Here is a 15,274-nt window from a genome sequence, read left to right as displayed (position 1 = left end):
TGTTGCATGGGTTTGTGCATGCTGTTATCTGACCAAAACCACTGCAACTTCAACATTTCTCAGCATGAGATGATCTTAGTCTAAAACGTTTGCATGAAGCCAGTGGGTGATATGCATTCTTTCTTTCAAAGAATGCTAGGTCTGTACTTATTGCTTTATTTTTAGTTACATCTTCCCTGCTGATGTTGCTGGATTTGTTCAGCTTGCATGTCTGCTTATGCAGCCAGGAGTTCTTGGATTCCAGCTCCATTTGACACACTCAGCTAATTGCAGGAGCACGAGATGCCCGAGTTCCCTTTAAGCTCACACTCCGGTGTGCGAGTGAGTGGCCGTCTCATCCCCTCGTCTCAACGACTCCCCTGTGGACGAGCCGGGAGCGGAACTGTTTATACATACAGTACTCTTTGGCTATCACTCGGTGGGAGGAGAGGATCCCGATGAGTGCGAGCGAAACGGCCCCGACTCTGGGCGTTTTTTCTTTTTTTTTCCCTTCGCCGTCAGCCTCAGGCTACCGTTTCATGCTGCAGCTCGGAACGGCAGCAGGTAATATTCTTCACCTCGGTGACAAAAGAGAAAGCGTGGGAGTGTAGGTGGAAGAGGAAAGAGCCAGACACAAGAGCGAGTGGGCAGATGGAAAAGGCTCCTCTGAGAGTGGATAAACATGTGAACATTTAGTACTTCCTGCCTCTGTCCGACTCTGAGTGGGCAGTTAATGAGTCTGGAAGCTTCATCCTTGGCACCTGTCAGCCAAGAATCAAACCGAGCCTCTAGTGAGAGCTGTTAGCTGAAAAGAAATGCTCGGTTGCTCATCAATAATTTATACAGTTTATTGGAGTCTTTTTAAATGTCTCTTTGCTTTATAACTTCATCTCCTTGTGGCTGTAACTAATAAATTGAACGTGACAGCTGGTTTTGACACTCAAGAGTGCTATGCAGTCAATCCAGTGTACGCTTGTAAGATTGGCTTCACCTTCTGCTATTTCTGATCAGCATAAATGACAGAGAAGCACTCACTTAAAACATCTCAGATTAAAGTACTCCTAAATATGGTGCATATGATATTTTGCACAAATAAATCAAACTGAAATTTAAAGGCCTAGGATTTCTTGAAGGAATACACATCGTCTGCGAAATGATGGCGCAAATGTTGAAAATAATATTAAGCAGTCTCTCACCACATTGGAATATCATGAGCGATCTTGCATGATAGATTAGCGCTAGGAGTATGTGTTGTGAATCACTCGCAGCTACTATTTAAGCCACCTTGAATCAGGCTTACTCCAAAAGATTTCTCTCTGTGAGTTTTAGTCAAATTCATCCAGTGGTTTACACAGACACAAGCAAAAATGTTATCATCTGCCTTCGCCTTTCGGTGGCTGGCAGTCTGTTGTTGTTTGAGTCCTGTAGTCTCTGCCCTAAGTTGGGGGGGGGGGTGTTGGAGCCAAACCACTCTGCCGTGACACCAGTCAGCTTGAGCTCAGTCACCAGGTTCTTCCTAATGCTGTTAAAAAGGCCATAATGATGGAGCGCCATAAAACGAAGTGCAGTCAGGCTGTTGTTTGAGATTAAACAGACTTTTCATAGCCCCGATTTGACCGTACCCCCACCTAAACAGATTCTTGGAGCAGTAGTTAGCACTCCCACTCCCACTGTAATGGCTGTTGACCTGACAGCTTCGGATTTTTCCACTCTGAAGGCCGATCCCTGGCCTTTTTTTTTTTCTTTTCTGATTTATAAAGAAACAGCATATGCATGTGTTCACAACAATGGCTCAGCTGCCGTGTTGATGTTGACTGAAAACATTCTGAGCCAAAAAGGCACCTAAAGTAAAACATCTCATATTTGTGAGTTTTCTTCCTTTTTTTTTTTTTAATCAAGCCTTGAGATGTTTGCCTGGGGGTAGATGAGTCACACTTCGTGGGCGTCGTGGTGACGTGTACTTTTTATCTGACAGAACAGAAAAGCAGCACTCGCTGACGTTGCGGTGAATTATTTAAAAACAATAAAATGTTGGCAAAAAAAAAAGGAACCTTCCTGAAGACTTTTAGATATTTGCTTTTAAGTCCGACTTGTATCTAGTGGACAAATAGGAACACTTTATAGAAGAATTTTTTGATGAACACAAATCCGTAACTGATGCACTGCTTTCTGTAACCGCTCCGTCACATTATCATTGCCAAAAGACTTTTCTTAAGACATTTTCAGTAAATATTGATTCATGCATAATAAAATAAAACATGATCTTCTGCGTGACACGTGGCACATACACAGATGGTTGAACAGCTTGCTTTGAGTTTCCCCTCTGACACCTTTTTTTTTTTAAATTATTTGTCAGCCTCTTATTCACTCTGGATTCCTCTTCCACGGATCGGGTCATCAACTATCATGTCACTTATTCTCTAGATAGTCGCTGTTCCCCCTTTTCCATCGTCTCTTGGGATATGGTGTCTGTTCTCTGCCCCAGGTGGTGGCCAAGTCCCCTGGCGTTGAGCTCCAACATAGGAAGACCTCCCTGGAGGCACGCGGATCGCCAAAAAGACTGAGTAGCCCCTCCACCCGTCTTTGAAATGGAGGCCTGATGCATTATTTATGTAGGCGAGCTGGTCCGCAAACTACTGGTGGTCCTATTACTGAATACCTAATGCCTAATTTCTGTTTTCCTCCAATAGAAAAGGCTTTAAGCTTTTGTGGGCCGTTTCTGTTGCGAATATGGGACTTTGAGAGCTGTTGTAATATAGGAGATGTTGAAGTAGCAGCTAAGAGGGCGCTGATGTGCTCCACTGACCGGACCCAGCAGGTTGATGAGTTCGAGGAGCTGTTTGGCTTCTTGTTCGGGGTTGAGTTCATTGTCCGGGCTTACACATCCTCAGTAGCTGCAGGCTCCCCGCTGAACCTACTTGAAATTCAGTTCTTTTTCTCACCTCTTCCTATTGAAATTAACAAGCCGTATTCAGTCGACACAATGGGATCCAGAGCTGAAATGCAGAGTCCTGTGTCCTGAATAGTAACCTAAAAGGTGTTTTTTTTTTTTTTTTAACAACTGCTTTATTAGGTAACTCAAACTCTTTGAACGATTCCTACGTCATTTTTTTGACATGCCGCTCTGTCAGGACTTGCTTAAGAATGAGCTGAAGGAGGGGGCGCAACTACCAGCATTCATATCTGAAGGAAAGAGCTGATTTTACCTGCAACACAGTAAAGCAATCACACACACACACACACACAGAGGGTTCATCTTGATAGCTTTTTGCTAGCAACAACCATCACAGTCTGATGTTGTTGTCAACAGAGTTTGACAACAACATCAGGCTCATCAGAGAGGATGCGAGCCACAACAAGCTGCCTTTTTGGACTGTTTGGTGCAGATGGAAAGGGATGGAAGCCTCAACAATGAGGTCTACAGGAAACCGACCCACACAGGTCCGTACATTCTGTTTGACCCTCTCCACCACTTTCAGAACTCCATCTAACACCATCTTGTATCGGGTTAACTCCAAAAGTTAATCAGTTGTAGCTGAACACCCACTGGCTGCTTTCTGCTAGTTTCAGTAAAAGGCGTCACTTGGTTCTGACGATATTTTGCTAACAGAAAGACATACGCACACAGACAAGGGCTTAACATGATCGCTTTCGGCGGCGGGCGATAACAACATGGCTCCCTGCCGTGCCTGTTGTTGTGATTGACCTTCCCGGACACGCTTCTAAACAAACAAGGGATGGAATATTGTATTCTAATATGTATCCGTGTACCTGCATCTATTAGTCCGGGTCATTTCCTCCGAGCGGGAAGGAGTTTGGAAATGTGCCACGTACACGTAGGCGAATAATGGTCGCGCGGCATGCTGTGTGTGTGTGTGTGTGTGTGGTGGTGGGGTTGTTTCTTCATTAACCCCCGGCGAAGCCCATCGCTCCGGTCGGGTTGGAGCCTGTGAGGGAGGGATGCTGTTACATCCGGTCTGTGACATCATCGCCTCTCGGGTTTCTACTACTGGCGCACGCGGAGCAGCGGCAGCAGCAGCAGCAGTCTGCGCGAGCCTCTCTGCCCCGCGAGCACATCGGCGGCGGACTGAGACAGAGAGAGAGAGGGCGCACTTTACAGCGGACGGTTTTCTAAAAAAAGAATTAAAAGTCCCCCTTCCCTCGGTGTGGCCGACGCTCACATCTGGATCCAGCGGTTTGTTTGTTTGCTCTAACCCNGGACCTTCCAGCCTGTCTCTGTGAGTATTATCACCGGGCTTGTCCTCAACGCGACAATAACCAGAGGGGAAGGAGGAGTGTTAATTGTATTGATTGTGATGGTTGTTGCTAGCGAAAAGCTATTAGGATGAGCCCTGTGTGTGTGTGTGTGTGTGTGATGGCTTTACTGTGTTGCGGGTAAAATCAGCTCTGACCTGGCTTCCAGGCAGCGTTTTGTTCTCTACGAGGTGTTTTTTGTGAACAAACGCTGCTTTACCCCAACGGCTCCAAGTTCTCAGCCAGTCTCATTAAATCTGTCAAACGTTCATTTCAGCGCCCGTGTTGTTGCCCTCGGGTTATTTTTTTTTTTTTTTTACCGCATTATACATTCGAACCTTTAAACCACGTTTTAATTGCTAACATTTATCCTATTACCTAAAACAAACAGTTCATATTCAGTGTGGCACCCGGTTCATTTCTAGCTCTGATTAAAGGTATTATTATTTTTTTTTAACAAAGAAATGTATTTACAAGAGTGATCGCAGCTAAGGAAAATATTTACCACATACCAGTGCTGCCTGTCACTGTCTTTACTTTATAATGGGTTTTACATTTTTGTGCTATCTGATGCTGATGCACATCTGCTTTCAGCGTGGCGATAACATGCTGATTTAATACTTTTTGCTGCTGCTGAAACTGAATTTTCAAGTGTTTGCCATCATTTAACTGCAAGCAGTCCTGAAAGCGTTGCTGCTTTCCCCCCCTTCACGACTCCACGCCACTGATTTGCATCAAACTGCAGTTTTGTTTCATAGTTTTTGAGCCACACCACAGTTTCTGGTGATCTTTTAAAGCTTTTCATTTGCTAACCGCTGTCAATTAAAGCTACAATTATATGTTATTGAACATTCTTCGTCGCAGTGTTACCCAGGCTGGTCTCCTGGTAATAACCTCCCAAAGCACAGAAAACATCCTCTGCCCCGGTGAACAAGCGTGTATCATGTTTTCTTTTGTTGTTTTGTGCCATAGCTTCTGGAAACAAGCAAACAAGTACCGTAAGCAGTAAAACCTGTTTCTTGTGCTTCTCGGATGCTGGCTTTGTTACGTTGAAGTCACCGATCACACTCATCTGGAATTATCTGGAAACCTTGCCTCTGTTTTTCCACTTAATTCTGTGTGTCTGTGAGGACGAGTGGGGTCAGAAATGTTTTCTGATTACTGCAGAAAGTTGAAGTGGGAAAAGCAGTGCTTTTTTTTTTTTAACCATAAAGAATATGCTTACACACAGTCTGATTAAAAACAGAGAAAAAAAACAACTATTTTCAGTTCTGCATAGTTTGAAATGTTCCCAAGACAGATTTACTCCACTATGCAGCCAAAAGAGGAATCATCACCCTTTCACTTCTTAAAACAAGTTTAGCCTTTAAGCGTGGACACACGACCAGTCTGAAGAGAAGCTTATGAAACTTTCTATAGATTATCTACTAAAATATGTTTGTAGTCCAGTCTTATTTTTTTGAATCACATGTACAGGCTGTCAGTGAAAATCTCTAAGGAGTTGACCATGATCAGAATATCATCCCGGTGCCATGTATTTGTTCTGTGTACAGGAACTAGTTAATACACATATATAGTAAATATGATTTCTTTATACATTCATTTTTGGTTGGGCCATATAAGCCTGGAGGTGTCTTTAATGAAGCTTGAAATTGAACACAGTCGTTCATAAGTGGAGTTTTACAGGCACCGAAAGTGAAACTAGAAACTGTGTGTGGCTAATGCAAGGCTGGGAACTTATTATTCATTTATTATTCTTATTTTTTTTTTAATAAAGGCTTTAAGGAACTGCTACTTTAGTCCTGTAACCGACGCCTGGTCCGAAAAGTTCACAGTTCAGCTCATTTCGCATGCCTCGCTCTTATGACTGTCCGGGTTACCAAATATGGGAATTCGCCGTTTTGATGAGGTTTATCTGCAAAATTAGTTTGGAGCAAGTGGTTCTTCGCCGGAGTCTTCCTTCCAAGTTCAGAAAATATTTCACACTGAAGTCCGCGTCTGGTCGCTTGCTTGTCCACAAATCTTTTAGGCTTTGGATCCTTCGCATGAGCCAGGACGCCGGCGGGATGGCAGCATCGTTATCTTTTGACTGGAGTTTTATTTTCCTTTGAGAAAGCAGCTTGTTTCTATGGCTCCATAAATTGCCTGATCAGCTGTGTCACCTTGACCCACTTTGCTCACAGTCACAGCTGCTTTGAGTGGGATGCTAATTTAATTATAGGAAGGAAAAAAATAAATAAATCAGATTTGTTGCCCGAATGAGCAGCTGCATTCTCTTGTTAAATTGTTAAATCTAGAGGTCCAAGGTGAAAGTTGAATCTTAACAAACATGCAGCCTGAGCGGCCATATTTGATCCTCTCACAGATTGGTCCTCAGTTTTCCAAAACCCTTCTATACAGGAGCTAAATTCTTTTAAAGGAATTGACAGTAGGCGATAGAAAGCACTGAAATCTCTTCAAATCAAGTCACTCTTTAGATCAGAAGAATTTGAGCTTCCTGACATGTCCCATCCTGTGTTTTTCTTAAATACACTGCTTTTTCCTTTGTTTGTCTGCTTTAGTTCAGTTAGACAGTAACACAGCACCTCATCTTCGCTGAATTTTCCTCCTTGTCTCTTTACACAGCACGCCTTTAGTTATACCATGTAATATTACAGTAATCATTTCATTTTGTGACAACACTTTGCTGTTTTCCATGTGACCTGCAAAGCTCTTCCCTCTTTTTTTGCCCTTTCACTTGGTGCACCTCACATGCCCTCTCATAAACTCCCTCCTCTGCTTATTCAGCCTAACCTTTGTGAGGAAGGCTTTTCATACCTCGGGTCGACATCTACATGGTATGCGGCTGCACCCGAACTCTTTTTTTTTTTTTAATGCTCATTAGGATGGCTTCCCTGATGGTATGAGAGCCTAAATCTGTGCTCCGTGCTCATTTTGAAAGATATCTCCAAGGTTTTTATTTTATTTTTATTTTTCCAGTGCAACAAGACTCACACTAAAAGCTCTGTTTGCTGAGCTGCAGTTTAATTTGGTTAAGGGATCCAAAAGTTTCTCCTTCAGACTCATACAAACTCAGCCGGGAGATTATGTTTAATGTCCTGTCATCTAGACACAATGTAAAAATGTGAATTTATTGTTACACCTGTAAAGCTTGCATAAAGTTAGATTTAAAAGTAGTAATAAAAGATAGTGTGGAATCCCTATGACAGACCTTGATATTTAATAGGAGTTTATTAGTAGAAGCATTATGTGATAAGTAAAACAAGGAAAAAAACAGGTTTTCTTGTGTAGTTTCTCAAAGTTAAGAATCAGATTAAACGATCTTGCTTAATTTTTGGAGAGACGCGCAGATAATACGATCTTGCAATGTATTTGATGAAGAGTGCTTTAATTTATTACTGCAGTTACAAATCAGGTTTTGGACAAAGTAATCTTTTTTTGAAAACTGCAAAACTAATCCGTTTCCCCTGTACTGCGCACCGTGTGTAAAATGAGGTCACTTTAGTTTCATCAATTTAGTGCCGCCACTCAACATTTTCCTCTCGCTCCCGTCTCAAAACATGCTAATAGGGTAATGGGTAGAAAATTGTTCATTTGCCTGTTTAGTGTCGGCGTGTTAAAGCCGCAGTGTTGGTTGTTAAAAGTTGCTTTTTAATAAATATTTCATACCCAAGTCGGCTGCAGCAGTTCAAACTTTTCTCAACAACTGAGAGAAATTTGAACTTTTAAACAGCAAGAAGAAATCTTTAGTTGTTACCTTTTTAAAAACTACAGCTTTTGACAAAGCATGTTACTACAAATAGTGTTTTTTTAAGTTGTTAAAATCTAGCATTTGTATGTATTTTTTATAAGAAGCATGTTTGCATTTATTCTATCCTTTTTATTTCGAAATTCACCTCAAATCCAAGTCAGTAAAGGTTAAAGGTGAGACTTCTGTATGCCATATTTCTCTGAAGCGGTCAAACAAATAAAGTTTTGTTTCCTATTCAACCTCAAGTTAAGAAAAGGTTAAATGTAAGTTATGAGGGTTCATTAGGACCTCTGAACTCCGATGTTAGGATCCAGTCATGTGCTGCTAAACTCCCCAAAGCTCATTTTTCCTGTCTTTAATGTATGAGTCTTTCTTGGAGCCTCTCGGTTTATTGTGGTTACACTTCAGCTGAATGGGTGTGAAGGATCAAAGACTCGCTCAGAGTAATAAAAGCTTACCCTGTGGAGTGCTAAAGTGACCCCCCCCCCGCCCCCCCAGACCTTAAGCTCTTTATAACTGCAGCTCTCCGCTAATTATTGTGGACAGGGCCAGAAAACGGCCCAACCCCTCCACACCACATGGAGGTCAGCGCCCACTCCCACTTACTGCCTCGGTACATTTGAGGTCAACAGAGAGGGATCCCCCCCACTCCCTCAAACCCTTTACTCACCCCAAAACACCACCTTCCTATGGAAAGTGAGGACACATTTTATACCTAAACAAAGAAACAAAGTTTTTGCCTTCTGTTGAAGCAAAAAAAAAAAAAATGTTTTCACATGCTTCTCTTGCTGCTTTAGCACTCAGATTTTCTATCTTTATCTGGACAGCACTGACCACGAACCACATCCTCCTGAACATGTCTGACTACTTTAAATGGACTTACAGCCTAAGATGAACTACATACGATATAAAAATACTTTGTGTAAGGGTTAATTTTATATATTTCTTTTGTTGGAATAATTTCTATCGACCCTTTGCTGCTCTGCCCAATGTTTGTCTCTTTGCTTTCACCAGACTTTTAGAACCATTTTTGTTCAGGGCTTGCTTTAGTGATAGACTACAAAATTGGGGAGAAAAAAAAGATTTTTGAACATCAGACAGCTAAAATTCAACAATCAAATGGCATTAAGACATTACAGTTATTAGTCACCAGTTGCTGGAATAATTATGTGCAAAAATGGCATTTTTTCACACTGTAGCGTCTTTTCATATAAACCGCTCAGCCACTGAAAACACTGCATTTAAACAGGAGAATCTGGGAGTGAAATTTGTATTTACTCTTGGTAATCAGAACTGTGCTGTAAGCTGAGACGTAATTAGTAGTTATGCCAGAATCAGCCAAACATTCTATCGTCTCCTAGATTATAATTGGGCGTTTAATGCATCTAAACAGTGGTGTTTTTATTGAGTGAAACTACAGAATAAAAAGGAAAACAGAGGCATGTGAGCAGGTAGAGTTATTCATTATGAAGATAAAACAAACAGTGTTTTTAAAGCTGAGAAAGCCATGTACTACATACTACCATCCTGATCAGCAGAGACCTAAGGAAGTGTTGGATTTGTAATTCCAGTTGCAGTGAACAGTGTTAATTCGTTTTTGTCAGCATTTCTCTTAAACAATTGTAATTGTCCCAGGTGTTAGCTTGCTAGATAAGAGTTTATGAACAAACTCCCCAGTTTTCTGCTCCAGAACCCTCTGGAGCAAACTTGCAGCACAGGAAGCTTTCAGGAAAAGTGTGCCAGTCTATTAGGTTTCCATCAACAACATGATCACCGATTTGTACGAACGTGCCATTTTGGTGGATTCTTTATGTTGGGAGCTTTTAGCCAAAACCTCAATGTTTTTTTCCTCTTTCACAAATTATTGCTCCATATTTTCACTAAGCATGCTGTACGTTTTGGAAGCTGAATATTTGAACCGTATGTTTGGCAAACGAAGAGTGGCCAGCCATTTTTCTTTGGCATACAGCCATTAGACAATATAAAGTTTCTAGTTAATTTTAGATTTAAATTTATGTACTTTATGAAGAGTTTGATAGTTGGATGTCTAAAATCGCCTGTGAGGGCTGAACGGCACAATAATTGATCTTGATCAACTTGCAAGTTCAAACAGTAAAACCACCAATTTGACACACTGGCTTCTTTTCAGTTTCACTGCATGCAGATTGATTATCTGGTCCCAACTAATTATCTGCAGCTCACAGCCGAGATGCAGCCCGGTGCCAAACAGAGCATCAAATAAAGCTGAAGTCTCCGACAACAGTAGCCAGCTTGATCTCCGCACCCCTCCCAAACTATTATTTTTTTGACGGCAAGTCCACATGCCATCGATTACGGTTCGGTTTGTTTCGCCTGTCACGCGAGTGTGGAAAATATTTCAGGCTCAATTACTGCAGTGAGCTCATCAGATGGCAAATAATTTAGGTTTCAGTGGCTGCTCATCTCTTAACAAACACCCTATATTAGAGCAGTGATTGAAAATAATGTGCATTTTATCTCCAGAAAGCCTTAGTCACTAAACTGTCCAGCCTATGACTTCTCTAATTATGTTACCATAAGTATATAATGTAATAATATACTTATTCACTTACACAGACTATGCAAAATAGAAATAATAATAATAAAATCCTCTCTTGTGTTTGTAATCCTGTTATTGACAAGGCAGTGATAAAATTTTTGGTAGGTACTTTAGCCACTTTTCCTTTGTCTGGTCTCAGCACAACTCCTTTTGCACTTAATTCGACCCGACTCGGTTCTACATGGCCTCAATGGTTTTCCATTTCACTGAGTGCTACCTCGATGTGGGTGGGTCGTCGTTGGGCAGCTGTCTGAAACTTACCAACAACAGGTAAATAAGTGGGGGAAAAGAAAGTCCCAGAACACTTACCCTTCTCTGCCACGGTTTTCAAAAATGCTGCGGCCAAGTCAAAACCACCTTCCCCCCCGCCGGTGGGTGCCGGCAAATAGTGTGTTTGGTCCAGCTTCCTCTGAAGCTAGATGGGGCTTCACAGCCCTGTGAAAGTGTCAGATCAGGATGTTTCACATATTCCAGATTTACAAAAGTGTCATTATATTTCCCTGTATTGGTTATATGAGATAAAATCGGTGGTTTCCCTTTTGCCCTTGTTTGATTGGTTTATTAGCAATGATTTAATATCTCATCCAGCCATCGTTGGAGTTGCAAATACTTTGCTGCTGTTAGTTTGTGGGTCGACAGACAAAAAGGGAACCACTGATAAAGTGAATATCACTTGCAAGAGTTTTGTTCTAAGAAGGAAAAAAATATAGTGTCTGAAAATGTATCATCTTGTCTTCTTTGACCCTGACACAAACAGCGGGACTTTGTTAACTTACCGTCTCTGTGTTTTTCACCAAGCTTCAAGAACTCACCGTCCTTCCACATCACATGGATGGCGTTGGGAATCTTTAGGACCCTCGCAAATTGCTTCCATCCATAAAGGTGTACTGTAAGGAGACCGACCTTCCGTGTCTCAGCAGGCGTGTCAGCATAAAGTTTAGGGTTTTCTCGTTTTAGAGATTTACGATTCTCGGCGAGGTTCATTTCAAAGGTGACATTTTACTATCTTGAAAGTCTTCATTTGACCTGCGTGTTGCACACGTTTTCTGTCACTGTCACAACATGTTGAGTTTTCAGCGTAAGTTAACATGATCATATTGCATGAGGGGGCTCCATGGTGGTCCATTATGATCATGTTACCTCCAGCAAGGAGGTTGCAGGTTCAATTCCAGACCTTTCTTGTGTGTTCTCCTTGTGTGTGGGGTTTTTCTCCAGGTATTCTGGTTTCCTCCCACAGTCCAAAAATATGCATGTTAGGTGAACTGGCTCTTTTAAATTGTCACTATGCCATGCTTCCTGCTGGATTAGATTTCCTAATCTTTCAATGTGAATAATAATACATATGTTATCACAAAACATTTCCTGCCTAAAACATCTAATTGAGTTATAGAACCCACATTATGTACGTACTTCTGGAGAGAACTTTGCTAAATCTTAATTTAAGTTAATCACAGATTTGTGTTATGTAAATTATAGAGTTCAGACACATAATCTTTTTCTCAGTTTTATCTTCCGTGGCAGCCTGGGCGATTTGCTTCTTTTGATCACGTGGCCATTTGGTGGAGCGTAACCAACTTTGAAAGCTGGTTGAGTGGGACCACGTTCAGCCACATGTGAAACGTTGCAAACTGTCACTGCTTGGCATAAGCTACTGGAAATAACGGGCAGCCGTGTTGTTGACACATTGTCTCTGAAAGCCCCATTGCCATTACTTTACTGTACAGGAGTCACAGAGCAACACAAGCTTCACGTTGGAGCCCTGCTTTATTAAAGACTGAGCAGGGACTGTCACCGTTGACTTGTGTGTTTTTACTGGCTTGGTCTCCCTACTTCTAAAAAAAACATCTGGGTATGTTTTGACTTGTTTTCTTCAGCTGTTTTTCACTCAGCATCTTGCGTACAATCAGCTTCCATAAGCCTGTGCGTTCAGACAGCAGTTACAGTATCATCATTCAGAGCTTTGTGGGATTTCACCTCATGAAGCTCTAAACCAGAACACGGGGCAGAAAGCGAGTGAAAGCTGAAGAGATTATGTGAATTTATTTATTATGACTCTTTAACAAACACAGTAATTCAGTGCTGGTTAATATTCATACAATAGCATTGCTTAATTTACTTGTGTGTATTGATTTGCGCTGTCCAATCAGGTAGCGTTACTGCTGCATTATTATTTATCCTTAATAAAATATCATAATTCCTATATATTATATATATTGAAAATGGACATTAGTTTATTTGCATGGAGTTATGCTAATGACAAGAATATGCAAAGGTATTCTTTGTAATGCATACCTTTCTATTTAACATCCCACTGCCGTGTGCACAAATAAACTTTAAATCAAGGCTTTCCCTTTTCCCCTCTAAAGCCTTACTCAGTCTACGTGAGCAGTATAAGACGTGTGTGAGGAAGAGAAATATGGTGCCATCGGTCTGCCCCAAGACCGCACAATGTGCTCTGCTGCCAGCACTGCCTCCAGTAATTATAGGCCAGAGCTTTAGAGTCTGTTTCTCTCCGGGCTAAACTGAAACTAGAACCCCCATTCCATCCTTGGTATTTGCTCCTTTCAGTAAACGAGCACCCCGTGTTTAAAAACTGTTATTTTTGGACTGCAGCTATAGTCACTTCTGGTTATCCCTGAAGTACAGAGTAGCTGTAGAAGTAGTAGTTTTGAAGACATTGCAGCTCTTTCCTTCGTGCATGGTGGTTAATGCCTTGCTTAGTGTCTGCATTTCTGAATAAATTTGATCAACCTGGTGTATATATAACCTTTTCCACTTCTTGTGAACCAGTGATAGCTTAGTAGATGCTATTTATATACAAAACCCTTAATTAGTAACCATATATTAACTTTTGCTTTAACAGTTTTATTGAAAAACAGCAAAGCTCCTCGTTCCTGCAGGGAAGTTCAGCATATTGAGCCCTCCGTCCCCTCTGAAAGTCCACACGCACACCAACATTGACCAGCCTTTAATTTGCTAGAAATCTTGAGCTGATTTCTCCCATCTAAAGACAGTGAGATCTGTATCCTGGTGTTTTAATAATGGCAGGGTGGAAGTGACTGTCAGCCGCTGTAATTGGCTTTCAGGGTGGGAGGGTAGCATCTTCCCTACCTCTGTCATTAAATGCTTGGTGTAGGACAGCAAAGACTCCTGAACCTCATAAGCTGCAGTCCTTTTATATGATTTGGTAAAAGAAGTTCAACTAGATGGGTTTATTTTTTTTTTGCATGCACCAATTAGCGTCTGCTTTATTTGTGTTTTTGATCTGTCTCCATCACTACTCAACTAACACAAACCACAAACAGATAAAAATATTGTTGTTTTTATTGCTGATTTCCTGTCAGTGATGAGCCTGTTTTTATTTATCTGTGCACTGTTAAAAATCAATGTTTCTTTCTCATTATTTCTTTCTCTATTCTCAATAGCCACAATGAGCGGAAGGTGACCTGCAAACATCCTGTCTCAGGCTTGCCCTCCCAAGACAACTGCATCTTTGTCGTCAACGAACAGTAAGTCACTTGTTTCTGCTGTTCGGATGCTGCTGGGCAGCATTTTTCCGCTCTACGGTATGTTGCTGAAACTTTCAATATGCAGGAAACATTGTGAGTTGTTGCCTTGCCACCCTCAGTATGCAGTTCTGCTCTTTCCACTCCAAGTCTCCTCGTTCTTTGCTATCTAACTCAAGATCAAATTTTAAGACTTCCAAACCAAAAGATAGCACCTTTTTTTTAAATTCTTCTTATGATTGTCATGTTATTAAAGAGATTTTTATCTGCTGTATAACTTCGTTGATATTCTCTACAACTACCAAAGTAGGATTATTAATATTAGTGCCAAGGGCAGGCATGAAAAAAAACTCAATATAAAACAAAAAAACAATATTAAATAAAAGCCTAGCATTCCTTAAAGGAATGCATATCATTCACCATCTTTTATGCCAAAGCATTGAACTAAGATTACCTAATTTTGGACAGAATTGCTGCCATTTTGATCAAACCTTGAAGCTAAATGACATCACGCACGATCTCATGTGATGTTAGCGTTTGGGGTATAGGTTTAGGATGACTCTCAGCTACTACCACATCAGATTTTAGCTAAACATCAGTAAAATTGACTGAGTTATAGCCTGCAGTGGCCATCTTGAATTGGATTAACTCCAAAGGTTTATGAGTTGTAGATCTACATCCAGTGTTTTTATACAATCCGTCCAGGAGTTCATGAGATATTTTGCTAATACGACAAACGAATGAACACACATGCAGACACAGCCTTTGGCGACAAGCAATATTAATCCTTCTTTTTATGTATAAATCTGATGCAGTGGTTTGCATTTTGACCTGAACCTGAATTCATGGCCTTTTTATGTCTTGTTTGCTCTTTCTGTTTGTTCATCTGTGCTGTTTTCCGTTGAGCCTTTATCACATATTTGCACCTGCCTGGAACAAAATACCAGTTGTCTTTCAGCTCTTAAAACAAATCTGACTAAATTTGTATGTGTCCACCTCAGAATTACCCACATTCCCGTTTGCTGATTCACTCATGGTTACCTATTTAACCTATCAAAAGGCAGACGTCATCAGTTTGACATATGCTCATCACTGGAAAAAAAAAACAACAACAACTTGATAATTTGCAGCTCCTCCTCCCAGAGTTTCCGTTTAAACACATTTCTCAGTCCCAGTTTTTCGGCATCCTAACCATGCTCATACTGA

The 15,274-nt window shown here is 41.1% G+C and overlaps 1 protein-coding gene across 21 annotated transcripts in view; it reads left to right on the top strand.

Annotated features, from left to right (window-relative positions):
• plekha5 (pleckstrin homology domain containing, family A member 5) overlaps window positions 1–15,274 on the top strand; it is a 78,534-nt gene that overhangs the window by 29,066 nt on the left and 34,194 nt on the right. For 16 of the 21 annotated variants that reach the window (XM_037978140.1, XM_037978136.1, XM_037978139.1 and 13 more), the window contains exons 1-2: window positions 3,925–4,217; window positions 13,988–14,071. In XM_037978140.1, coding sequence (XP_037834068.1) covers window positions 3,940–4,217; window positions 13,988–14,071 — 362 coding nt within the window. In that variant the 5' untranslated portion in view covers window positions 3,925–3,939. Of the gene's footprint in view, window positions 1–3,924; window positions 4,218–13,987; window positions 14,072–15,274 lie in introns of those variants that run through there. The other 5 variants (XM_025003606.2, XM_037978137.1, XM_025003605.2 and 2 more) reach the window with 1 other exon arrangement.

Source organism: Kryptolebias marmoratus, linkage group LG11, assembly GCF_001649575.2.
Source record: "Kryptolebias marmoratus isolate JLee-2015 linkage group LG11, ASM164957v2, whole genome shotgun sequence".
In the NCBI taxonomy this organism is placed as follows: domain Eukaryota; kingdom Metazoa; phylum Chordata; class Actinopteri; order Cyprinodontiformes; family Rivulidae; genus Kryptolebias; species Kryptolebias marmoratus.
Note: the sequence above shows the minus strand (reverse complement) of the source record. Positions and strands in the feature narration are given on the sequence as shown.